Source organism: Trichosurus vulpecula, chromosome 6 (genome assembly GCF_011100635.1).
Source record: "Trichosurus vulpecula isolate mTriVul1 chromosome 6, mTriVul1.pri, whole genome shotgun sequence".
Taxonomy (NCBI): Eukaryota; Metazoa; Chordata; class Mammalia; order Diprotodontia; family Phalangeridae; genus Trichosurus; species Trichosurus vulpecula.
Genome location: NC_050578.1, coordinates 254,668,936 through 254,695,145, shown reverse-complemented (window position 1 = coordinate 254,695,145; position 26,210 = coordinate 254,668,936). Strand labels below are relative to the sequence as shown.

Here is a 26,210-nt window from a genome sequence, read left to right as displayed (position 1 = left end):
CTGCAAAGAGGTAATATGGGTCACTGCGGTCCAATAATATTTGGCTTCAGAAGTCATAACGAATAATCAAAATCTGCTGAAGATGTTACTAAAACTGCTCTAAACTTCAGAGATGAACAAATTCCAACTGAGCTATATGGAAAGCATGAAAGGAATGGTGCTGTCAAATGCAGGAAGCTCAGAAGTAGTGAAGAGACTGAGAAGGAACACACCTGAACAGAGTCTACATTTTCAAAGATATCTCCACGATGGTAGCGGACAGGTTGGTCCCACTGGCAATGTAAGCTATGCTGCTGGTTGCCCAGACGACATATCTGATGATTCCCTGGGAGGGGAAAGTAAGGCCACAAATGAAAAAAAAAAAAGGTCAGTAACAGAGAAAACATTCTTAGTTGGAGGTAGTTAACGGCTCTGGGCCTCAGTTTTCTCATTTGAAAAATGAGAGGCTTGCATCAGATGATCCCTGACAGCCCTAAAACCCTGTGAGTCAATGATACTACAAGACTGGATAATTCATTGCCTGGCATTTTCTTTACATATTTCTCCATTTGAAAGATCTTACAAGGCAAAATGACCACTCGGAAACACTAGAGTTAAACCAGGGGTGTCCTAACTATATTTAAGTATGAATTATACAAATAATAGTTAGCATCTACATGATACTTTGAGGCTTGCAAAGCACTGTCTCATTTGATGCTCACAACGATCCTACAAATTAGGTGCATTTATTATTATCCCCCTTTTACTGATGAGGAAAGCGAGTCTGAGAGAGTTTAAACGGTCACACAATGAGTAAGAATCTCAGGTGGTATCTGACCTCAGGTTTCCAACCAGCTGCTTTGGATTAAGCACAGAATGTCCTTGAATCCTCTTACTTTTGTCCAACTGTCCATAATCCAGGAATTCAAAGGAAAAAAAAGTTACTGGCAATATTGTTTGAATGTATACATGTAAACTGCAGTAACCAGGCCGGTGTGCAGTCCGAAGCAGTTCTGAAGGGAAAGGAGTCCAGGGGCTCCGCCATAATCAGTCTCTACAGTTTTGTTTGTGCTCTGTATGTGACAGGCCCTGTGCTTGGCCTAGAGGGTACAAAGTGTAAACTGCCACAGATGCTGCTCTTATGGAGCGCACAGTCTACTGAGGGAGACGACACATGCATACATAAGGCTGTAAACAATAGACACAAAATAGACACAAGATAATGGGGGGGGGCACAATGTAGAACACCCCTAGGAACCGGGGAGAATAAAGAAGGGCCTCATGTAGGAGGTACCACATCAGAGGAGCTTGGAAGGAAACCACGGATGCTAAGTATTGGGATGAGGAGGGAATTTATCCTAGGCTTTGGGGAGAGTATGTTTTTAAGAAAAAATGGAGATAGACGGTAGAGAGTAATGTGTGAGAAACAGCAAGAAAGCCAGCGTGACTGGGCCAGAATGTGTAAAAGGGACTGTTCTCTAAGAGGTCTGGAAGGGTGGTTAGTGCTAGTTTGTGAAGGGTAAGCAATCTGAACCCAGAAGAAAGAGGTAGTAGAGTAACATTGCCAGATCTGTGCTTTTGGACAATCACTTGGACAGCCGTGTGGAAGACAGAGTGGGGTGGGGACAGCTTCGAGGTAAGCAGGCCAACAGGGATTCTCAATTATTCTAGGGTACTGAGCAACCAGATTTGGAACCTTAGGTTTCATTAGAACCTCAGGGGATGGAGATCCCTTGGATCAGTTAGGCCGGATGTGATTGCCCTCTGGCCAGGAGAAGGTCTGCGTCATATAGTCCAAGACATCCCTACACTCTGGTGAGGGACGTGTCCAGAGAAGAGACCCAGGTGGTCCTAGGTCACTGATACTCAAGTTTTGTTGGAGGAGTACTCCTTTGGCTTTGCTATCTGGCCACAAGACACTCATCTGAGGGAATCAATCAGGTGTCATAGCATCAGCTTCTAGTAGACAAAGGTTTTTATTTCAACATGAATCAACAAAAGGAAGAGTTAAGTAAATTCTGTTTGCTAACACCCTCACTGGGAGGTATCTGGTAGCCACTCAAAAGGAGTTTGTTCCTAGGTCAAACCTAGTTTGAGCAATTGTGTCGAATCCAAGCTTACCTAACTGGGCTTCTTTTGCTATCTGAGTCTCATGGATGATGTTCCTTAAGATTTGCTCTTCCTGAATCAGCTTGTGCTTCTCTAGGATTTCTTGCTGCCTCAGGTAGTGGTCATGTTGCTTCTGGTACTCTTTGAGCTCATTCAAGGTGCGCTGGAGAGATCTTTAAAAGTTTTTATATCAGGAAAAAGTTATAGAGCTTCATAAAGTGGTTTCCCCCTCAAGGCTTCCCCCCACCTCCAATTAAATGCCAATAGTTCCCAGTTATCAGAAAAATTCATTGGCTTTTAAAAATTCTGATTTTAAAATGTAACCTTTATATTGAAATTACCATGATAATGGAAAACTAAAAGGCCAGCCATTCTTTGGCCAAATGGGCAGCAGCAGCAGAAACACAGGATGAAGACTGAGTTTCTCAGACACACACAATGTCTATTGCATGGTATATACTGGGTTTCTGAGACAATCTACTCTAAATAATACATGATAATGCAGACCTGCAGATCACGAGCCCCAGCAACTCTCCTTGTCCACAAAATCTCCATTCACTTCCACTGTTCCTTCTTATTCTATGATGCAATGATCTAATCATTACCTACCACTTCAGGGATCAGAGATCTGGGGGGAAGGAGGACAGGCTCCACAGGGAAGGCTGCAACTTATCTAGGATGTAAGAACAGTTTGCAAGAGCTACTTTGGCCAAGGAAGTATCACTTTGCAACTACTCTGGTGATGAGACCATCTGAAAGTAGCAGCTAGGTTGGTCTTTGCATAGAAGATATTCAGCCTATCCCCAAAGCTGTCCATCTTTAGGGAGGACTGGCTCCAACTTAAGCCTCATGGGCATGGGTACCTCTACGCCACTCTGAGGCATGGAAGCAGGAAGGCAGTGGAGGGCTGGATTGTGATGTACGAGATTATAAAATATACAAATGCCCTTCATTTGTCCTTATTTGTCATTCTCAATATATTTGCTTCTCTCAACAGCCCCACGTGACAAGAAGAACAGGTATTCTTACCTCCATGTTATAAATGAAGAAAAAGAAGGGAAAGTTATATGTCTTGATCACAGTCACATGGACAGCTGATGGTAGAGAGGACTTTCCAATCCCAGTGTCTCGATCTCATGCCAATACTCTGTCTAGTCTATCACTCTGACCTACCCCACCCCCACCATAGACCAAATGTACATAAACTCTGAGAGACGGTGATATTGTTAGTTTTCAGCCTAAGCTTCCACTGTCCCAATTCACATATTACATGTCCCATAAATTTTGCTTTTAAGAGTGAACTTTGTGAAGAAGCCCACTCTTGTGATAAAGAAGGGAAGCTCTGACCAGTAATGTGATCCAGAAATGTACCAGAAACTGCTGAAGGCCCATACAGTTGAATTTAATTATGTCCCCCCCTTTTCTCCAATCTGCTTTCTTCAGAGGCCTCCCCGGGGTTTAACGGAAATCAAATTCTTAAATTGTATTCTTTGCTATTCTTAATAACAACATTTGACTGAAAAGCATCAAGGTCAGTCTACATTGGATCCATGGCTCCCCCATGGGGCCTATGCTGCTCTTTAAGTTTGTGTACACAGCCCAGGTGAGGCATAATTTCATGAATTTGGATGGAAAAACACAAAATCCTCCTATATCCACCCATTTGTTACAACAGAAGTTTAGACATGTTGTAGGTCAAGCTATGTCTCCCCAGACAACTTCATACAAGAGATATGACATAATTACCTCTCTTGAATTATGTTAAACCATCTGGAGTCTTTGGGGGAAAGGAAGGAGAAGAAAGGAACGAAAGAACAAGATTTTTTTAAAATTCCCTTCCAATTGACATTAATATACACTGGTCTCATAACCCTTGTATTTAGTGTCCCGAGGTAGTGTTTCACAGTGTTAGTGACATCCCACAGTAAGTCTGTTGCTCCAGGTTACCTATGCTGAGCCTCCAATTTCTGCTCAAGTTTCTGTTGACATAGGACAGCGTGCTTCCTCTTTATAGCTTGTTCGAACCCAGGTTTGGCCTGCAAAGCATGATCGTAACAGAGCACAGAGTGGTTGTATTCCCCAAGCATCTGAAGAGCAAGAGAAAAACATACACACAAAAAAAACAAAACAGAAAACCTAGGTTAGACATGGCCCAATTTACCCAAACTTCAAATGATTAATAAAAATGTCTATAGTTTGTGAAGATCACTGTGCTGATGAGTAACTAGTCTCCTCAACTTGAAGTAACCATGTTTCATCTGGTGGGTCAGCTGGAAGGTGCTACTATTCTAAGAGATGTGACCTTAATCTTACCAAATTTTTTTGATGGGGGTGGTTTAAAGAGATGGAATTTAATCTACTTAATTAAAATAGCCATTATACATTCATACGCTGAGCATTTGAAAATAACAAGATCTCTGTTCTCCTACCCATCGTGTGTGCGTGTGTAGTGTGTGTAGTGTGTGTGCGTGCGTGTGTGTGTGTGTGTGTGTGTGTGTGTGTGTGTGTATGGCAGGGGGGATATAATAGGGTGGAAAAGAATTAGGGAGGGAGAGAGATGACATATTACTAGGAAAAAAAATGACAGCTTTTGTTCATGAATTAAAAAGTTGTATTTACTGCATAGATATTGCCCAAAGTGTAATAGCTGGTAAAGAAGTCGCTCTCGTCCAGAGCTGCATGCACCACAATAGCAGCGTCCGCAGAGAAGTGGGCCCTATGTAAAACATTTGCCAGGTTCACCAAAGCAACATCTTTATTGTGCCTGAAAGAGAAGAAACAGATGATATGAGGGGAGCAAACATCCATGATGGACATGGAAAGCAAACAAGGCAACCAATTAGACCAAGGAAGAAGATAACCCATCTTCTATAGGCAGAGTCTCTTACCAGCCAAAGACACCAGCAAAGACCGTGATGCTAATGAGGACACTGGCTCAAATTGAAACTGGACTTTATAATTTAAAACGTTCCATCACTTGCCCCTAACAGCTCTGGGAAGTACACAATGCAGATGTCACTGGGCATCCCCTACCCCAAGCTCACACATCGTAAAGCTGGGATTCAGAGAGGCTCAGTGACTTGGTCCTACAGCCAGTAAAGGGCAGAATCAAGACTCAGACCTCCATGATGTTCCCAAATGTGTCCTAATAAAGCTCAGAAACGTCATTCCAGAACATTTAGGTTGGCAGGATACAGTGCAACATGTCAGGTCTGGATTACTGCCTTAGTTGTGTTATTTCCAACAAATAGTAAAGTGTCTTTTAAGAGAAAAACCCTAGTGTGTTTTAATAGGGGGAAAAACTCCCCCTCACCCCCTGCCCTGAACTCAAAACAACTCTACTCTTGGTAAGGAGAGCAGGATTACTTCAGATTTGGATATTCGTGTGATCCTGTAATCTTTTGCTGGTGTGCTTATGATAATAACTGCAAAAACTCAAGCCAGATTTTGAACTTCTGCTGTCAATAACATGAAAGTACAGACTTCCTCCTGACACTCTGTTTATTTCCCAGGCTAGAGAAGGAACACAGAGAACGAACTTGTTCTAGGGGGTTATTTTTAAAGGTTATACAGGTTAATAGAGGGAGGGTTATGATCCTTTAAAATGATCTCTGGTTTCAGACTTTGGCATCACCTCCAATGGCTTTGGTTTCCTAGGTTAGAAGTTCCTCAAAGCAGGGACAAGAGCTTATTCAGCTCTGCATCTCCCCCAGAACCTGGTGCTTTGCATTTAGCAAGGATTTAAGTTTGCTAAATGGAATGGCGAAAAATTCAGAATCACCCACCAGGAGGTGCAGTCACATTTTATGGTGTTAAAAAAAATGTGCTATGGATTACCTGCTTGAGGAGAAATTTAACTTGATAGCCTGATCATGATTTCCCCAGGATGGCTGCCAGGACCCCTGGATAGACAAAGCTTGGTCTAAGGAGAAAGATTCTGCACTGTGTACATCTTTCCTTTGGAAATCAAAAGGGAATGTTTGCACACCATTCTGAACTTTCCATCATGTACTTCTGCTCACTCAAACACTCTGGAGGGATACTGCCTTGTGATTTATTATATATTATTTCTTTGCTAGTCTTGATTAATGGGGAGGCAGAGGGAGGTAAATTACCTGGAAGAAAAGTGGAGCGCTCGCATCGCACATTCCACTACCTGATAGGGCACGTTCTTTATTCGCCAGTAAAATGAGGCCAGGTTATACAGTACCCAGGAAGAAGAGTTCTAGAAAGCAAGTAAATGAAAGTAAAATTAAGGTACATAGCACGATACGTTTCAGCTTACAACACGCTAAACTACTACCCACAACACACAGGGGTTTAATGAAGTGCCATGCAAGGCAAATTAGTCAAGGCTGACAATAGAAAGACTAATTAACACTATATGCCATAAAAATAGAGTAGACAGCATATGGACTAGATCTGCCAAGAAACATTCCTGATCTCTAAAAGGGTGGGTGAACATTATGGACTCAAATAAGTGAAATTTATGATTTATACTGAACCTGAATTAAGATGTGAGTCTCGGGGTTTCAACAAAATATGGTGCCCAACTGTATTGGAATGTACTGTCACCACTGGAATGAAAGTGTCTTAAGGGAAGCATTGTCTCATATTCATCTTTGTATCCCTAGTGCTTAGCAAAGTGCCAAGCACAGATTTAGGGGCTTAAGAAATGCATATTGATTTTAATTTTCAGTTAAAGAAACAATTTCATCAGAGGTAGGTTTAGAGTCTAATTCAAACTTTTTGACTCACTTAAAATATATCTTTGAAGCTTAGTGAGAGACATAGCATTTCAGTGGAACTAAGCCGGTTCAAAAAAGCTCATCAAAAGCCAGCTGGCTTTTCTGATTTTAGAACACCAACTATTTGAGATTCAAAACACTAAATGATGCAAGTCTAATGGATTCATTGTCTTAATAAATCTACATACAGAGACACCTAGCATACCTTTGGGACATGCATGGTTTGGTAAAGAATAAAGACTTTTGGTCAAGAAAAATTATATTTATAGAGCTGACACTTAACACAGTTTCGTTCCTAGCCTCTTTATCAATGCCCTTATTTTCCTCCAAATCAATAAAACCATGGGTTCATAGACCATATCTGATTTTCATCCATTTCTTACCCCACAAAATAGGAGAAAAGTAATATAAACCTACATTCAGCTTAATATTAGAAAGTCCCATATATGTGTTCACACTGTTCAGCGCTCTCTCTCTCTCTCTTTCTCTCTCACCCCCTCTCTTTCTTTCTTTCCCTCCCTCCCTCCTTCCTCTCCCTGTCTGAACTGTCATTGTTGTATTGGTCTAGGTAGGCAAAAAAGATAATTTTTTAAATAATTTTTTAATAATTTTTAAAAAAAAATTCTAAAAATTATCATTTAGATTTTCCAACAGTTTCTTCCAAAATGGGCTAATGTTAGAACGATATACCTGATAAGAATGGGTATCATTTGTTTAAAGAAATGCAACCAGCTTCATTTTACATTAAAAGTTTCCCAGACATTTGAAAACTGATTTGCTTTGGACCCAGACTAGTTCTTTCAGTCTTGGGCATATAAGTTTACATATGCTTAGGCTAATTTGCAAGGCTAATATAAATAGTCCACTCAGTTATACACATGCGATCATCTGAGAAATATTTTCAATTCTGGGCCAATTTCCTCTCATTACCCATCACATTTCTGGGCTCCTGCCAATACCTGGTGTGTCTTCATGGAATGCAAACTAATTTTAACATTAGCTACAGAAAAACATAATTAGGAAGTTGAATCTGTTACAAAAGCAATCATATAATGCATTTCAAAGTCAAATAAAATTTCTTTTGGCCCCTCTATACTGGAGGATTTCATCAAATATCCATGTTTTCTTGAATGCTACATATAAATAACTGAGGCCTATCTTACTTTTTTCTTTAAAAGTAGTTCTCACACACAAAAACCAGGAGCAATTAATAGAGTTTGTTCTAATTCAAGATATTCATATTACTACTCCTCATGTGCAGGAATATGAAAAATGAAAAATTCTTTTGTCTTCCCAATTGAAGATCTAAACTGTAAGTCATATTACTGACTGCAACAAAACTATTTTGTTTTATGGGCACCCATTCAAGAAACTCAAATAAAACTGTCTTCTCCACCTTCCAATGCCATCTGTGCTAAACTAAACCTCTGCTATCAAAATGTTTTTTCCCATTATTCATAGGCTCAATATCTACACAGGCAACATTAACAATTATCTTCACACAAACAGAAGTGAAACAACTATTTTCCAGAACAGCAATACCACTAGTTGAAAGGTAATTGTGCAGAGGGTTGGTCTTTTGGGGTCTAAAGTAATTGGGTGGGAACTCCCACCTTCATTAGCCCTTCATGGATGCGGTGACCTATGTCTTCTATACTCCTTCCCAATCGTCTGGATAAGTAAGTGAAGATTGGATCCTCTTTAGGCAGGAGAGGGGCAGAAAGATTAACTCTTTCTTGTACACCCTGTAAAAGAGGAAAGGAAAGGATTACAACATACATTAAAAAAAAGCAAGCAATATAAAAGCTATTGCTTTTTAAAAATTCTAGCATATATGGTGGAGGTATTTTTAAATACAGGAAAGTTACATAAAATTGTTTTGGAAATGGGAAAAATGAAATCTGAAATATGATGTGAATTTTTTTTTCAAGCAATGGGCCTGGTTGAATAAGAACTGGACAGAAAAGCTCTTGCCATTTTCTACTTACTCGTAAGTGCTGAAAAGCATGGATGCTGTATGGAAGCTCTAGAATTTTTGTACAATCTGGTTTCTTAAGATCTGGAGGAACAGGAGACTCTGTGTCTATATAGTCTTCGGGGCTGGAATAAAAAAGCATGTGTCAAATGATCTGGGATGCCCTTGTTAAAAGCACACCAAAGAATTTGTGCCAGCTGACCTTTCTCCTTAGTTGAGTTACAACCTTAGAACATGTCAACCTTCTAATCAGTATGTCAACATTCCTGCCTTTCTAACAACACAGCTGTTCTTAGGATCAAAGACTGAGAGTCTAAAATAAAGGTGATGAGCTAAGGATGGCAAAAAATAATATTTGAAGGAAGGAACACCAGCAACCGTTATTCCGAATGTTTAATGGCTAAACTTAAATGATCCTTTCCACATGAGCAATACTGAGTGAAAAATCCAACAAGATTTGCTGGCTATAGCTTTGGAGAAAGGCTGACTTTATTTTACAATAAGCTTTACTGATACATTTCGTTTTAATATCACAGTCACTTGTGCATATCCACCGCACACTGCAATTCATTCCCCACACCTCAAGCCGACACAGTGCCTGCTTCTGATGGTGATATGTCCTTGCGTTCCTGTTGTTCCTCATTTCCCCACCAAAAGAAGAGAGATGTGTTCTCCCAGACCAAGAATGACCACTGCATTGCACTCTTTCTCCCCCTCTCATACTGGCTCCTGTGCTAACTAAACCTCTGGAAACCGGCAGTGACGCCAATACCTCAAATGCCACCGGCACTCAATAAAACTTGTTGAGGATAGTAAGGACAACAGAAATAGCAGTACATATAAGCTACAGATCGATTTCATGTAAATTACCTGCATAGTGTGATATCCCTAAATTAAATTCTGACCAGCCCCAAAGGTAAAAGCAAAACTGATGATTTGAACTTGGTCAAAGAAGATACCTAGTCATCCAAAAAAATCTTTCATGTCAACTAAAACAAGATCAAGGGGTCTTGAGATCTGCGAATTAAAAATTTTTTTGATAAACATTTTCATAATTGGTTTCATGTATAAACTTAGGTATTATATTTTAAGTATTTAAAAACATTATTCCATGAAGGGGCCCATGGACTTCACCACTGTCTGTTAAAGGGGTCCATGACAGAAAAACGGTTAAGAGCTCTTACTATATATAGATGAATAGCTTCGTTTTAGGAGAAGCTATCACTTTAGGCTATGAGCAAATCATTATACTGCTTGAGGAGAAAAATGACTGAAGCCAAGAATGGGGAAAAGGGGAGGTCACCTAGCATTATGGTATTGTGTAAGAAACTGGTCTGGCACAATTACAGTGTCACTGTAATCTGTGATTTAATGTGTTATTTTTAAGTTTTCCAAATTTCAGTGAGAGTAAAAAGCTGTGACTTAAATAAGGTTATGATGATTTCTAATGAAACTGTTACTTTCTGCGATGGAATGTATATCTCTTAACATTTGCTCTCCAAGCTGGATGGGTAACTCATTACCTGACATCTTTGCTCTCCAAGGTGATATATGTGCCATCATACAGGTCCAGATCCCCAAGGGGCACCTTGGCTTTTATGCAGTCTGGATCTTCTTTATTATGCCTTTGCTCCAGGCCTGTATCTCTGTCTTCATTTTCTTCTATGTGAATTTTTTGAGCTACCAATTGCTTCTGTTGAAATGAAATGAAAATAGAAATGGAATGTATTCAGTTTGTACACCACCAGCACAGTACAATGGACCAAAATAAGGAGAAGGTAACATTTTCACTTACCACATTTGCTTGGTGAATGCTACTGTTTCTTAATGCACTTAGCTACAATGATTTCCTCAGGCAGATATATGCCATGATTAGTGCTATTCTTTGATTGCTAAATCAAGAACAAATTCTAGAAAATGATGGGGGAGGGCAGCAATAATTGTATAAAATGTGCATGTACAGCTACACTGCATGTGTACATGCAAGCACATGTGTGTGTGCACACAGACACACCCACACACCCACACACACACCCTTATTCTATGATAGATTCCTAAGTGGCATGATCTTGCTGAATGCCCTGTGCTCAAAGATAGGACAGATACACTAGATGAAACAGATCTTGATTCAAGGCAAAAAAAATTTAAGAAATCCATTAACTACAAATAAAGCAGTCCGCATAGACTTTAAAAACGAGTATTATCACATACTTTATAAGGGATGGTGGCAACAGGTGAATAGCTATGCAAAAAAGGGCTTTATTTCAGGGAAGGGTTAGAAATGTTTCTTCTTTGTGCACAGAAATTCTGAAAAAGCTGAAAAGTCCTAAAACAAAAACCTTTTTTCCTAAGAAATGAAAAAGTATTCATGGTTTTGTATACAACCAATATATATGACAATACCGTCAAGTCGGAGCTTCCTTTCCTCCTCCCCCTTCCCCCTGGTTACATATTTCTGCACTCAAAATCAGGCATTTCATAAAAATCAGTGAGATAATGTAGAGGACAAGGAATGACAGCCTGTGCCTTCAAAGATCCCAGTTCCAGATCTTAGGCTGCTGCCCTCTTTGAGTCTGCGATAAGATTATCTTTTTGTAGCTCCAAAATGCTCCAATAGCACTCCGGTCTCCACCAGATTTGCTTGGTTTCTAAGTTTTTTTTTTTTCTGTACCTTCATGTTCCTCCCTTAAAACCTGAAGTCAAATTTATTTCCTAACTTTCCTCTGACTGTCAAAGGCACCATCCTCCTCCCAGGCTGGAAAGCTTGGGGTCACCCTTGACTCCTTGACTCTTCCTCCCTCTAACTCCACAGATTTCAATCTTGTTGCTACCTCCACAACATCTCGAATACATACCCCCTTTTCTCCATTCCCATAGCTGCCCTCCTAGAATAGATCCTCAACATCTCTCACCTGGACTATTGCAATAGCTTTTAAATGGTCTCCTGCCTCAAGTCTCTCCCCTCTCTAAACCATCCTTCACTCAGCTTGCCAAACCTAAAGCACAGATCTGACATGTGATCCACTCCCCCACTTCGTCCCCTGCATCTCCCCAACCCAACTCCATATCACCTCCAAGATCACATATAAAGTCCTGCATTTAAAGCCCTTCACAAGCTGGCTGCTCCCATTTAGAGTAGCTTCCATCTACTCGGCATAGATATTGGATGTACCTAGTTATTTACATTAAATATTAAAATGGGAATGCCTTGGAGGAAAGGACACTGTGCTTGCCTTCCTTTGTAGTCCTAGCGCTTATCCGGGTGCTTGGCAAACAGTAAGCACTTAATAAATATGCTTGTTGACTGATAAATTTGGATGTTTACCAGAAACTTATTTAAAATAACCTGATATTATACTGGTACTATGAAACAAAATCAGCTCATAGCAAATAAAATTTCAGAAAGTTTAGTCCAAAGTTAGCTAAAAAAGGAGATCTTAAAGAGCAAAGGGCAGACTTTTTTGTCAAAAGCAATAAATTTCATATTTTCAGGGTGCAAAGTATTTTCCCAAAGAATGACTTTACCTCATAACAGATCTTCATAAATGACAAAACGTTGGTTGGTATTTCAGAATTTAAAATGAGTGATCTCTCATACTTCTACAATACCTCTCTTCCAAAGAGATCTTTATAAGCATTTTCTCACTAAACTTAATGCTACCCTAGTGAAGTACAAAGGTTGCAAACACGTGGACATTCCTGACATCAATGGAGAAACTCAAGTGTGGAGACAATAAGTGACTACTTCAAAGTTATAGTGAATCATTGAACAAGTCAGGTACAAAACCTAGGTTTCCTAACCTTGGGTTATTATAACATGCTGTCTTTTTAGTATTTCTCAGATTGGGTTTTGTATTATTAAATTAACTCCCTTTCTCCCCTTTCCCTCCTACCTTTTCACCTTTGTTTATAGTAGGGTCTTAACCTGGAGTTCATGAACTTAAAAAAAAAAAAGTTTTTTTTTTTGGATAACTGTATTTCAACACACTTGGTTTCTTTTGTAATCCTATGCACTTTACTTTATGCATTAAAAAAAAAAAAACATTATTCTGAGCAGGAGCCCTAGGCTAAAGCGAGTGGTCTAAGATCTCTTCAGAAAACAAGATGCAACCTTTATAAGGAACAGGTTCTAGCCTCTGATTAACTATCTGCTCCATCCATACTGACCTCTAGTTCTCTGAGGTAGTTAACTGTTGTTTCTTGTCTCATTAATATGACCAAGTCATGGGGATGCTTCAGGTTCATTGGTGAATCCACCTACCAAAAATAAAGGAAGAAAAGAGGTTCAGAGTGCTGCAAAATTTGTATATGATCTTTTAATATTAAACAATTTTTACTCAACCAGTATTTGTACGTACTTAGATTTGCCTCACTGGTAACAATTCAACAGATGCCCATTCTTTAGTAATTTTTTTTTTTTACGAGTGGGAATGGCAAGCAATACAGCAGAAGGGATGAGTCAAACTGTGATTTTGCTGTGGAGGTAAGCAGGAGTGATTGCAGCAGATAGCAACAGAGCATAAATTCAGGCAGATTTCTACCACAGTGGAAAGGTTTTGAATAGGGTTCTGGCAACAGACTGTGTATGTTTCCTGAGGATTTACTTAGTATAGAAAGGCTCATCACTCGAGTGACAAATTCTTTGGCCAAAGCATCATATGGAATAAATCAAGTACAACAATACAAAGGACCTCTTCTCTATGGCACTGATAGAAACTGCCAGGCATCACAGCGCTGAGACTAACATTATCTTAGATATTGCTATTCTAAAAGTAAGATCCTCTTCTAGTGACCAATAAGTGAACATATTACTGGAGCAACTAAATTAGATCAATATTGACAATACCTGTCAGTGAAACCATAAGACAAAGAAGTTGAAGTAAAAGAGAAGCATGACTTTCAGGTTCTCCTTGGAGACACAAATAAAGGACGTGGTAGAGTTGGTTTTACTCTTTGTGCAAAGGCAAAAAAAAAAATTCCATGGAACATTCAGTCACTTTCTTTTGCCATGAACTGAGCACAAAGAAAAAGAATATCATAAAAATAATTGCAGGTTATGGACCAAGATCTGTTGCAGCAGATGAGCAGAAAGAATATTTCTAAGACCTCAATAAGACTCTTCAAATTAAATCACCAAATATGTAAACATATACATAGAACATGATAATGTCACTGCAAAGGTGGGCATAGGCCAAGATGGCTAAAAATATGTTGGAAAATACAGCACAGCATTAAGAAACAAAAATAGCCAAAGGCTTAATGCCACAGATATTTTCTTCAGAGAGAGTTAAGAGGCAGTAGATATGATGAGCACAGTAAATTTCATTTTTGTCATGTTAACAGGCAATAGCCTGGTTACAGATGTGAGTTAACATCCAAATTAACTTTGTGTGTACAGACAACAAACTTGTTAAAGAAAAGATTAAAGTCATACTCATATTAAAAGAATAAAAATGAGAAGACCTGCTGTTCAATTGAAACAGTTCTAACCAGTCTTAAACTGCTGATGCTAACATATAGGAAATGGATAAAGAAACAGACATTGATAGATTATCATGGTTTCCTAACTTTCACTCCTATAAATAGTCACAAGAAGGCCAAAAGAGCCTAGAAAAATCTACTCATCCAGAAAACACATGATTTTCTTGCCAAGCAGAGAGATATAAGAGTCATGGACACCATCACTTTAAAATGTAAACTCATCTGTTAAATCTCATGGAGAATGAGAAGGGAAGAGGAATAATACTGGCTTTTAGAACAGTGAGAAGCCATGGAGAGAAAAATGGGTTTACAAAAAATTCAGCGAGAAACACAATTAGCCCAGATCATTTATGGTAACCTAGGAGAATAACAGGCAAAACAAGTGGAAGAAATCTGTTCGATTTTCTATTTTCTTCATCAGTGATAGGGAGGCCACCATATTTTGAATGTAAAATCACAGCCTTTGATTGGCTACATGAGGAAATATAAACAGCAGAGGGGAAAAGGCAGGAAGAGTAGTTGGATGGGACCAAGTTCCACTAAGACAACCCAGGGTAGAAGTGACAGGCTTCTGTAGGTTTTAAAGGCCAGATTCTCAAAATAGTTGGAAGAGGGGATAATACTACATGCTTAGAAAAAAAAATGATATTGTTACTAAAAAAAAAAGACAACTGACAAAAGACTTCAATAACTGACACATGTGCCTACTTTCAAAGCTCTAGAAAAATCTGATAATGTAAGGATAATTTATATCTGTAATGAGGTTGTTCTTGAAAAAGACATGAGAAAGGTAGTCTTTCATAAGCAACATTCTACCACAGATGACATATCTTTACAGTCACATAACTGACTAAAAGTTATAGGGAGTACAAAATCCTTAAAGGTTCTCTTCCAATAAAGTGCCTGCCTGCCTTGGGGGTACCAAGGAGATCGATGCTGCAGTGCAGAAATTGGATGAGAAAGCCTCTAAGGGCCTTTCAATGCTGTGCTGCTATGATTCTATGGAAATGAAAAACCTCAACAAACCACAACATTTAAAGGAGATTTGTTGAAACCATGAATCAATGACATAATACAATAACTGATCTTGAGACTTACTGTTTTATTTCATATCCTCTTGTCTAAAATTAGGGGTGACAGGAGTTTTAAGATAAATCTGAATGAGGTTACAGAATAAACAGAGTCAGAAGAAAATTCCATTACTTAGTCCTCTAGGACATATATGACAAAACCAAAGCAAAGTTTTTCAAATTTTAAGCTAAGTTCATTCACTGACTTAGGGCTAAGTGTGGGAGTACGTGCTGCAGCTGGTGCCCCTATGGAGCTGCACACTACTTGGACTCTGGTTTTCTCTCCTTACTTAGATGTTAAAGACACAAGTTAGCAACATCCACACCCGAAGTTTTTTTTCTGAAGAGAAGGCATATTCAATCATTGAAGTAGCACTGGAACATCTGCCTCTACTCATGCCATAGGAACTTTCCTTAGCTCATCCTACTACCATGAGGACCTCCTAGAGAGAACATATGCCTCTGCCAATGAACTTTCACTCATATTTCCAGACTACACTTCCTGGTCTAACTGCATCTGGAAAACCTTTTGGAATTATTCAAGAAAAGTTACTAAACTGTTCATACCCTTTGATCTAGTGATTTCACTATGGGATATTTTATACCTCAAATAGGTCAATGATAGAAATAAAGGTTTTATATATACTAAAATGACAACCAGATGGCACAGCAGATAGAGAACTGGGCTGGAAGTTAGGAAGACTCATTTTCCTGAGATCAAATCTGGCTTCAGATACTTCAGACACACTAGTTGTGTGACCCTGTGTAAATCACAACAGCTTGCCTTAGGTCTTCATCTGTAAAATGAGCTGGAAAAGGAATTGGCAAACCACTCCGGTATCTTTACCAAGAAAACCCTAAATGGGGTCACAAAGGGTCAGATACCACTAAAAAACAATTACCACAATATTCACAGCAGCACTATTTGATAGAGCAAATAGCTAGAAACAAATCATGTGCCCAATGCCTGGTGAATGTCTGGGCGAATTGTAGGATATTAATATAATAGATTATTGCACTATAACTAATGATGACAACAAAGAATTCAGAGAAACACTGGATAACTTGATGCTGAGCAAAGAAAGCAGAACCAAAAGAATATTACCTACAACAATGACAGTAATATCAATGAAGATAATACTGAAAGAAAAAAGAAATTTGGTCGAGTACAATGGCCAACATTGGTTCCATTTAGGATTAAAATACACTTCCTTTCTGTTAAAAAAATGATAAACTATAAATGCAGAAATTTACATATGTATAGGTTGCAATCATTATAGGCTGCTTTACCTAATAAAGGAAGGTATTATGTCTACTGAAAAGGATTATTACAAAGTAAAATTTATCTATAAGAATAATAGTTCATATCATAAAAAAGAAAAAAAAATAATTTCCTCAAAGACTATGACCAAAGGCTTTACTTTTTAAGGTGCCAAATTTTTCCCTGTCCCCACAATTATAAAGAAATTCACATGGAAATTTAGCTCAAAGTTTTAAAAAGCACTTTAAATACTGAATTCTTTGGGTCTCTTTGGTGTACTTTTTTTTAGCCTTTCCCACATTTATTAAACATGCAAACACCTCAAGGCTTGGGGTAAAAAAGCCAGGTTTGTACTGAAAGACCTGATGCTGCAGCTGCTCCCACATGACTCCCAGGACTTCTCTACTCTAATGTGGCTAAGGCAGGAAAAACTACTGTGCCTAAGCAGCTTGGAAAGTTGCTCTATGTTACTGCCTACACCTCACTGCCACGTATTTCACAATCCAGAAGGCAAAAAAGCAAGTTCAAGTTTCATAAAAAAAAAAGTCACATGTGCAGAACTATGAGAAAAACTAAGATGAGTTCATTGTACACAGAACAGATTGTACTTTCTCCAGCATTTTCTCAGTATTCCTTAATGAAGCAGAGAAAAGAGCAACCCAAAATGATGCTAAACCTCAACTTTAGCTTAGAGGTGTAAAACTCAGGCTTTGGAGTCTGCAAGCCAACAACGGCCTGAAGCTCACGTGTCTGCTCAGGTATCAATGGGATAAAGTACAAATCACTGATGGGCAACAACAGAAAGCATCGGAGAGAGGTGTATTTACAAAGTGCTAGAGAGGCAGGGGGCATTTAAAGCGAATCATAGGAGTTCTGACTGCTAGCGTAGTCAGTGTGGGCCATTTAAACTCTTCAATACTTTGATTGCACACTCACTGCCAAAGGCGGCTTCCTGCTACATCTACCCCCAAGTACACAGTGTGCTTCTGAATCTGCTACCTGTTCTCAGAGCTGACTCTTAGAGGCAAGCTAACTAATTTGGGAAGAGTGATTAGAGAAGCAATAGGACTCCTGCATTTGACAGAGCCAACAGTTGCTACAATGGTATTTGGTGCTTGGCAGCTGTCAAGTTGGCAGGTGTAAATTCTTCAGAATGCTTTCCCTAAAGTATGCAAGCTGCACAGACAGCTGAGCTGGCACAGTTCCCTTTAAGGCTCTGGGGAACCCCAAGTTCCACCAGATTTGATCAGGAACCCAGAACTCTGGAGTTGTGTTCAGATAAAGCAACAGCTGACATAATCACAACGGGGGCCTCAGGACTGAACCTCGGTTTGAAAAGAACAGCCTCAGGGTTATCAGATGGCAGGCTCGAACAGAGAAGACCTAGCCTGATAAAGTTATACTGGGACATTATTTACTGACAATGAGACACTACCAGGAGAAAAAATACCCTTGCTGATGAGGAAAGAGCCAGTAGTACTGCTTTTTCTAAAAACTGTTCCCAAGAACTGTCCTGCTGATGGAGATAAAACATCCCAGGCACATTATCAAGAGGTCATGTGGCAAACGATGTAAGCAAGGGGCTAATAACCTTTCGGAAGGAGGGAGGTGTCAAGTTTAGAAACATGGGCACTTTCAATTGAAAAAAACCTCAGAGATCACTGAGTGCAACTGATCCATTTTAGAAATGATAAAAATTCCTCAAGGTCTCCTAGCTGCTATGAACATTTGTCTTCTGACTCCAAAACCAGGGCTCTTGCTACCATACCACACTGCTGCAAGTGGGCATCTCGGGAGCACAGAGCTGTTTGAGACATCCCAAAGGTCCCTGGGTCCAAAAAGGTCTTTCATACATTCCACTAATAAGAAATTAAGTTGGGCCAATAAGATCTTTTAAAACACAAAATGCCATAAAAAGGTCATGATGGGCAGTCACTTATTTGACATGAAATTATATATAAGAGGAAGCCAGGCTCTGGTAAGAAGGACCATGGTGAGGCTTTGGACATGGAAGGGGGACAATTAGGAGGTCTGAGAGGAACATAGAAAGGGAGGTAGGAAGATCAGATGAAACTTGTTTACTTTGCCATCTTGAGACTCACCAGCTAATATCAATGGGAATAATGTCAGATATTATACTATAATGTCTGAGATAAAAGAGTTCTAATTATTGTCTATATAGCCACCAAAGGAGAAAAATAATGCCTTTACTCAGGGCTAGGAAGACCTGGATTTGATTCCTGGATTTTCTCTAAAATGGTACAGAAAACCTCTTAATTCTGGAAGCTCACTCTAACCCCTGATCTTAACACTTTCAGAGTGTTCCCAACCCTGTGGCTTTGACTTCTGATTGCAAGTTCCTCCCAGAATTTCCACTGAGGAGGCCTAGACAACCAGGTCTTCATTCCTTTCCCAGAATGCACTCCTCTGCAGCCCTGACTCCCAGACTTTCTCTACAATGCCCCTCACACTAGGTACCTTCATCTCTCTCCACCTCTTATACCTTTTCAGCTTCCTTTTAAAAAAAATTTTATTTTTTCTCCAATTATATGTTAAAATAATTTTTTTAACATTTGGTGTTTTTTTAAAAAGTTGTGAGTTCCAAATTCTATTCCTCCCTCCCCCTTCAAAAGACAGTGAGCAATCAGATACAGGTTATACATGTGCAGTGATGTAAACATTTCTATATTAGTCATTTTGTACAAGAAGAGTTCAATAAAAGAAAAAGAATGAAAGAAAGAAAGTGAAAAATAGCATGTTTCGGTCTATATTCAGACAATATTAGTTTTTTCTCTGGAGGTGGATAGTATGCTTTATCATTATTCCTTTGGGATTGTCTTAGATCGCTGTACTGCTGAGAGTAGCTAAGTCATTCACAGCACTTCATTATAGAATACTGCTGTTACTGTGTGCAATGTTCTTGTGGTTCTGTTCACTTCCTTTTTCATCAGTTCCCGTAAGTCTTTCCAGGTTTTTCTGAAATCATTGTGCTTGTCATTTCTTATAGCATAATAATACTCCATCACAATCATATACCACAGCCTGTTTAACTATTCCCCAGTTGATGGACATCCCTTCAATTTCCAATTCTTAGCCACCATAAAACGTAGTTTCCTTTTTATGTATTGTCTTCTCCCATATCCAGTAAGCCCCTTGAGGGCAGAGACTGTATTTTGGCTTGTAATTGTATTCCCAGTGCTCAGTGCAGTGCCCAGCACATAGTAAGCACTTAATAAATGCTTATTGACTTGAGTTGATCATGTGACCCTGGGCCAATCAATTAACTTACGTGAAACTCAATTCCTCCTCCTGTAAATGATGACAAATCTAAAATGAATCCAAATTATGTTTTTTCCATCAAACCAAAATTCACTATGTGCCAACAATGTGACATGGCTGCCAAAAAATCTAATTTGTTCATAGGCTGCTTTGGTCAGGACACCTTGAATACTGTGTTCGGTTCTGTGCACTGTCTTTTAAAAGTGACATTCACAGGATGAAATAAGTCTAGAGGAGTGGTGAGACCTACCACACCAAGGCTGTTTGAGGGAGTAAGGAATACTTAACCTGAAGAACTGGGAATGATCAATGTCTTATAGAGGAATGACACTCATTCTGCTTGGCTTGGGAATGCAGAACTAGAAAAAACAAAGATGTTGTAGGGAGGAAGATTTCAGCTCGAAGTAAGGAACATCTTAATAATGAGAGCAGTTCCAAAAAGTAAGGAATAGGTTGCCTGAGTAGGGAGTGGGTCCCCTTCCCCCATCAATAGGACCACTTTTGGTATGATAGAATGCAAAAACTAGATGACCACTTAGTTCTGAGGTTGTAGGAGGAATCCTGTAGTCATAGGTTGCGCTAGAACAATGAGATTCTGTGCGATTTGTAAGCATTCTTATATACCCAAAAATTTTACCAAAAAAGAGAAGACCACAGATTCTAGAAAAAGAACTCCTTCCTTCTATTATGAAAGTTTTACTAAAATAATAACCTCCACCGGATACTCACTTTTTAAAGTTGTAAACTTCTGACACTGAATCTTATAGTTGGTTCTTCAACTAAAAATGACCTACCATATTTTACAGTCTACCTTATTTTGTGGGGGGTTGAGGAGGCTTTGTTTGTATCCCCAACACTTAGCAAAGTGCCTGACACATAGTAGGAACTAAAATACATTTATTGAACACAGCTGAGTACCAGGATCTACCCAAGAGCAACTGTCAGAGTAGATGCAACCAAGCTAGGAGGAACTTATATCTTCTCTCAAAGTGAATGCTATTTCTCACATGATTCTACAAGTTTGTTAATCGGGTTTCTAAATCCATAGCGGATTATCCAATTACTTATTGAACACCTATGGGCAAAGTTGTCCATGGGCCATCGTAGGGAGTGTCGGTATTGGACTGGTACTTCAATACCACCAAGCAGTAAAAGAACCAATGGAATATCTCTAGTACATTGGGTAGATGGTCTACATGGTATTTATGGAAAGACACTGGTGAAAAATCACAATTGAGGAGCTGTGTTAAGTACAATCAGAAGTAGTAAACAAACCTATTAAATCATGGACCCACTCAGATTCTTAATGACCTGAACTATTCCTTGCTTCTGGGGTTTGATGATTCTCCAACGCTGGCACAAACCTTATCCCAAGACTCCCTCTTCTTCCTTAAGAATCCCTGTCTTGCTTCAGGGATAAGCTCCTCTGTGAAGTTCCTTGAACTGATCCTCTCAGTTATAAATATTCTCTCCCTCCCGCAAATCACTTATTTGAATTTACCTGTATGTGTAGGGTTGTATCCTCACAAAAGACTCTTAAGCTCTTTAAGGGCAGGGAGGTTTAATTCTTGCACCTAGTACAGGTCTCTCACATAGAATGTGCTCATTTTTCTCGACTTAACTGCTGTTTTTGACACCTGACACCCTCTCTTTCTGCATATCCTCTGTCCCTGAAATCTTCGTTACATTATTGTCTCCTGTTTTCCTACCCATGTGACCAATTTTTCTCAACTTTCTTTGCTGTATCTTATCTAGGTCAAGCCCACTAGCCATAGGTGTTCCTCAAACCTCAGTCCTGGGTCCTCTGGTCTGTCCTACTATACTATCTTTTTTGTTGATCTCATCAACTTCCATGAGTTCAATTATCATCTCTTTGTAGTTGATTCTAGCCCTAATATCTCTCTCTCTCTCTCTCTCTCTCTCTCTCTCTCTCTCTCTCTCTCTCTCTCTCTCTCTCTCTCCCTCTCTCTCTCTCTCTCTCCCCATCCACTCTGACATCACTGACATCTCCACTTCAACATGTCCAAAATAGAAACCACCTTTTTTCCTCCCAAGCCCTCCCTTATTACTGTTGAGGGCACTACCATCCTCTCAGTCATGGGGGTTTGCAACCTCAGTGTCGTCTTCAACTCCTCACCCATGCTCACCCCCATAGCCAATCTGTCACCAAGCCTTTAGAGCATCTCTCATAAATGAAACCATTTTTCTATTCTCACAGCTACCACCCTAGGGTATACCTTCATTATCCCACATCTAGATGACTCTAATAGCCTTTATCTCCCTCTTTCAGCTCTCTCTCCTGCTCCAGTCAATCCTCCTCTCCACTGCCAAAGTGATCTTCCTAAAAAGCAGTTCTGACCATATCATGTCCCTACTCAAAAAACTCCAGGATCAAACAGAAAATTCTGTTTTGCATTTAAAGCCCTTTCCAATCTTTACACTTTCCTCCCTTCTATGCACTCTATTGGTCTGGCCACTATGGTTTTCTTCCTGTTTATCATTTACTACCCTCCACCTTCAGACTCCATGCCTTTTGACTGGCTGTCCACATGCCTTGAAGGCTTTCCCTCCTCACTTAAGCATCCTGGCTTTCTTTAAGACTTAGCTCACATCCCACTTGTTGCCAGTGGCCTTTGCCATTACCCCCCCCCCCCCCCGTTAGTGTCTGACCCCTGAGATTACCTCCCATTCCCACTCTATATACCTTATATAGAAATGGTTCTTTAACATGTTGTCTCCCCCATTCGAATATGAGCTTCTTAAGGGAGGGACCAGGTTTTGGGCTTTCTTTGTAGCCCTAGCACTTGGCACATAACAAACATTTAATAGACACTTATCAACTGTTTTCCTCCTGTGCAGGCATTTTGTTTAAAAAATAAAATAATTTCTTTGTTTTTATGTGTATTTATAATCTGTCCCTCTCCCCCCTCCCCCCAAATGAACCAAAAAGAAAACAAAAATAACCCTAAAAACAAAACTGTCATCATAAGGATGCAAAGAGCAGCAAAACACATTCCCACATTGGCCATGCCCCAAACTCTCCACTTCTCTCTGCATTTTGAGTTTCTCATGATTCTGGCAGGATACAAGTGGTGAGTCTCATCTTCAGTGTTCTGGATCTGGGATGGGTCCAGCATTCATCAGAGCCCAAAGTTCCTCCTTCTGTACAAATGCCATTGTTATCGTAGCAAACATCCTTCTGGTTCTGCTCACCTCTCTTTGCACCACTTCAGAGGAAGCTGCTTAGCTTCCTCTGACACTATCCATTTCCTCATTTTTATGACTAATTCTTTAATAATCTGTTAGACTGAATTTGTTGCCAAGGATTATTGGTTCAGATGTAGAGGTAGGAGGAATCTTAGAGATTATCTAGTCCAAGGGTATGAAACTCAAATAGAAGCAGTGGCCACTAATCTGCACAGAAGGACCCTGAGGGCTGCATATGGACTTAGTCTGAAAATGGTTTGAGTATATTTTTGTTTATTGGTCCATTTTTCAGAAAAGGAAAGCGAGTCCCCAACTGAGAAATGGTCAAAGGATATGAACAGGCAGTTTTCAGAGGAAGAAATTAAAGATATCTATAGGCATATGAAAAAATGCTCGAAATCGCTACTGATTAGAGAAAGGCAAATCAAAACAACTCTTAGGTACCACATCTCTCCTGCCAGATTGGCTAACATGACAAAACAGGAAAATGATAAATGCTGGAGAGGATGCGGGAAAACTGGAACATTGTTACATTGCTGGTGGAGTTGTGAACTGATCCAGCCACTCTGGAGACCAGTTTGGAACTATGCCCAAAGGGCTATAAAAATGTTCATACCCTTTGACCCAGCAATACCACTTCTAGGGTTGTATCCCAAAGAAATCACACAAGCGGGAAAAGGACCCATATGTACAAGATTATTTATAGCGGCTCTTTTTGTGGTAGCCAAGAATTGGAAATCAAAGGGATGCCCATCAATTGGGGAATGGCTGAACAAGCTGTGGTATCATATGAAGGTAATGGAATACTATTGTGCCATAAGAAATGGGGATGATACAGACTTCATAATAACCTGGAAAAACCTACACGACATAATGCTGAGTGAGCGGAGCAGAGCCAGGAGAACACTGTACACAACCACAGATATATGGATTCCGTGAGGACCCACCCTGACAGACTTCGCTCCTCTCAGTAACACAAGGTACAGGCACAACTCCAAAGGACTCATGATGGAGAATGCTATCTACATCCAGAGAAAGAACTATGAAGTCTGAATGCAGATTGAGGCACACTTCATGCTCGCCTTTTTCTCTTCTCTTTTGTTTTTGTTTTTGGGGTTTGTTTTTTTTTTTTTGGTTCTGTTTCTTCTTTCTCATTATTCATTCCATTGGTCGTAATTCTTCTCTGCAACTTGACTAGTGTATAAATTAATTCAATGGGAAGTCATTCGTGGTAGTTATATGAGATTCCATGCCATCTTGGGGAGGGAGGGGAGAAAATCTGGAACTCAAAATTATGTAGAACTGTCTGTTGTAAACTAAAAATAAAAATAAATTAAGAAAAAATAAAAACAAACAAACAAACAAACAAATGTTCATACCCTTTGATCCAGCAATACCACTTCTAGGGCTGTATCCCAAAGAGATCACACAAGTGGGAAAAGGCCTCATATGTACAAAAATATTTATAGCGGCTCTTTTGTAGTAGCAAAGAACTGGAAAACAAGGGGATGCCCATCAATTGGGGAATGGCTGAACAAGTTGTGGTATATGAATGTAATGGAATACTATTGTGCTGTAAGAAATGGGGAAGATACGGACTTCATAATAACCTGGAAAAACCTACATGATAAAATGCTGAGTGAGCGGAGCAGAACCAGGAGAACACTATACACAACCACAGATACATGGATTCTGTGATGACTAACTCTGATAGACTTCGCTCTTCTCAGCAATGCAAGGTTCAAAGACAACTCCAAAGGACTCACGATGGAGAGAGCTATCTACATCCAGAGAAAGAACTATGGAGACTGAATGCAGATTGAGGCAAACTTTTCGCTCTTCTTTTTCTTCTTTTGCTTTTTTTTTCCTCTTTTGTTTTTGGTTTTGTTTCTTCTTTCTCATGATTCATTCCATTGGACATAATTCTTCTTTGTAACTTGACTACTGTGTGAATAAGTTCAATGTGAAGTTATATGTAGAAGATATATCGGATTCCATGCCATCTTGGGGGGCGGGAGGGACAGAAAATCTGGAACTCAAAATCATGCGGAACTGAGTGCTGTAAACTAAAAATAAAAAATCTTAATAAAAAAAATATGAAAAAAAAGAAAAGGAAAGTGAGGCTGTAGAGAAGTGAGCTGTCCAAAGCCCAAGAAGCAGTGGGGGGAGGAGCCAGAATCTGCCCAAGGCACTTGGACTGCAGGTTAAGTTCTTTTCTACTGCAATCCCACTTGAAGACACTATTAAACCACATGTACGTGGTACTGAAGAAAAAACTGAGGTAAAGAGACTAATTTCTCTGATGGAGACAAGATATAAAAATCATCATAATAAAAGCTAACATTTCTGTAGATCTTTAAGGCTTGCAAAGCAATTGATATAATATTATTTCATTTGATCCTTAAAAAACCCCTGTGAGGTAGATGTTATTATTACCCTCATTTTAGAGAAGAAAACGAGGCTGAGATGGGTTCAGTGACTTTCCGGAGCTCACAACTAGGTAATGTCTGAGTTCAGATTCCAATTTAGATGTTTCTGAGTCCCCTGTAACCATCTCACAAGCTACTAACTGAGGTAGCACTGACTGCCAAAATAACCATAACAACACAAGGCAGACTGTATGAAGTGCACAAAGAAGTACAACGTTCTGGGAGATTTCAGACAGCAGCAGTCTAGGGAGAGGGGAGAAGGCCATTTCAGAACAGGACTTTGGAGGATGGGGACGATTTCAACAGGTGGAGATGGGACTAGGAAGATAGAGAAACTGAAGAACACTGCCAGTCTGGAGCTATCTATAGCCCAACAACTGAACAAAGGCTAAGAGGCCTCAGGAAAATCCACCGTAGTTCAACATAGAAACAACTAGTTCCAGTGGACAAGTGCTCACTTAGAGGGCAAGAAGGGCCTAGGTTCAAACCCCAACTCAAGCTTAGTAGCCACGGGATCCTGGGAAGGTTACTTAAATTCTTTGAGTTATACTATTTTCCTCATTTATAAAATGGGGGCAATATTATTTATATTGCTCCCCTTAGGGCTTTTGGAAAAAGAAAACATGTTAAATCTTAAGGCATAATATAAATGTCAACTATTTTTATTTCACA

At 39.5% G+C, this 26,210-nt stretch overlaps 1 protein-coding gene across 2 annotated transcripts in view; it reads right to left on the bottom strand.

Moving 5' to 3' along the window:
* Window positions 1-26,210, bottom strand: part of TTC17 (tetratricopeptide repeat domain 17) — a 114,713-nt gene that overhangs the window by 71,755 nt on the left and 16,748 nt on the right. For both annotated transcript variants that reach the window (XM_036763170.1, XM_036763169.1), the window contains exons 2-10: window positions 12,979-13,068; window positions 10,335-10,504; window positions 8,825-8,936; window positions 8,450-8,581; window positions 6,204-6,313; window positions 4,708-4,852; window positions 4,036-4,175; window positions 2,101-2,261; window positions 213-325 (exon numbers count right to left, since the gene is read on the bottom strand). In XM_036763170.1, the coding sequence (XP_036619065.1) occupies window positions 213-325; window positions 2,101-2,261; window positions 4,036-4,175; window positions 4,708-4,852; window positions 6,204-6,313; window positions 8,450-8,581; window positions 8,825-8,936; window positions 10,335-10,504; window positions 12,979-13,068 (1,173 nt within the window). The remainder of the gene's footprint in view (window positions 1-212; window positions 326-2,100; window positions 2,262-4,035; window positions 4,176-4,707; window positions 4,853-6,203; window positions 6,314-8,449; window positions 8,582-8,824; window positions 8,937-10,334; window positions 10,505-12,978; window positions 13,069-26,210) is intronic.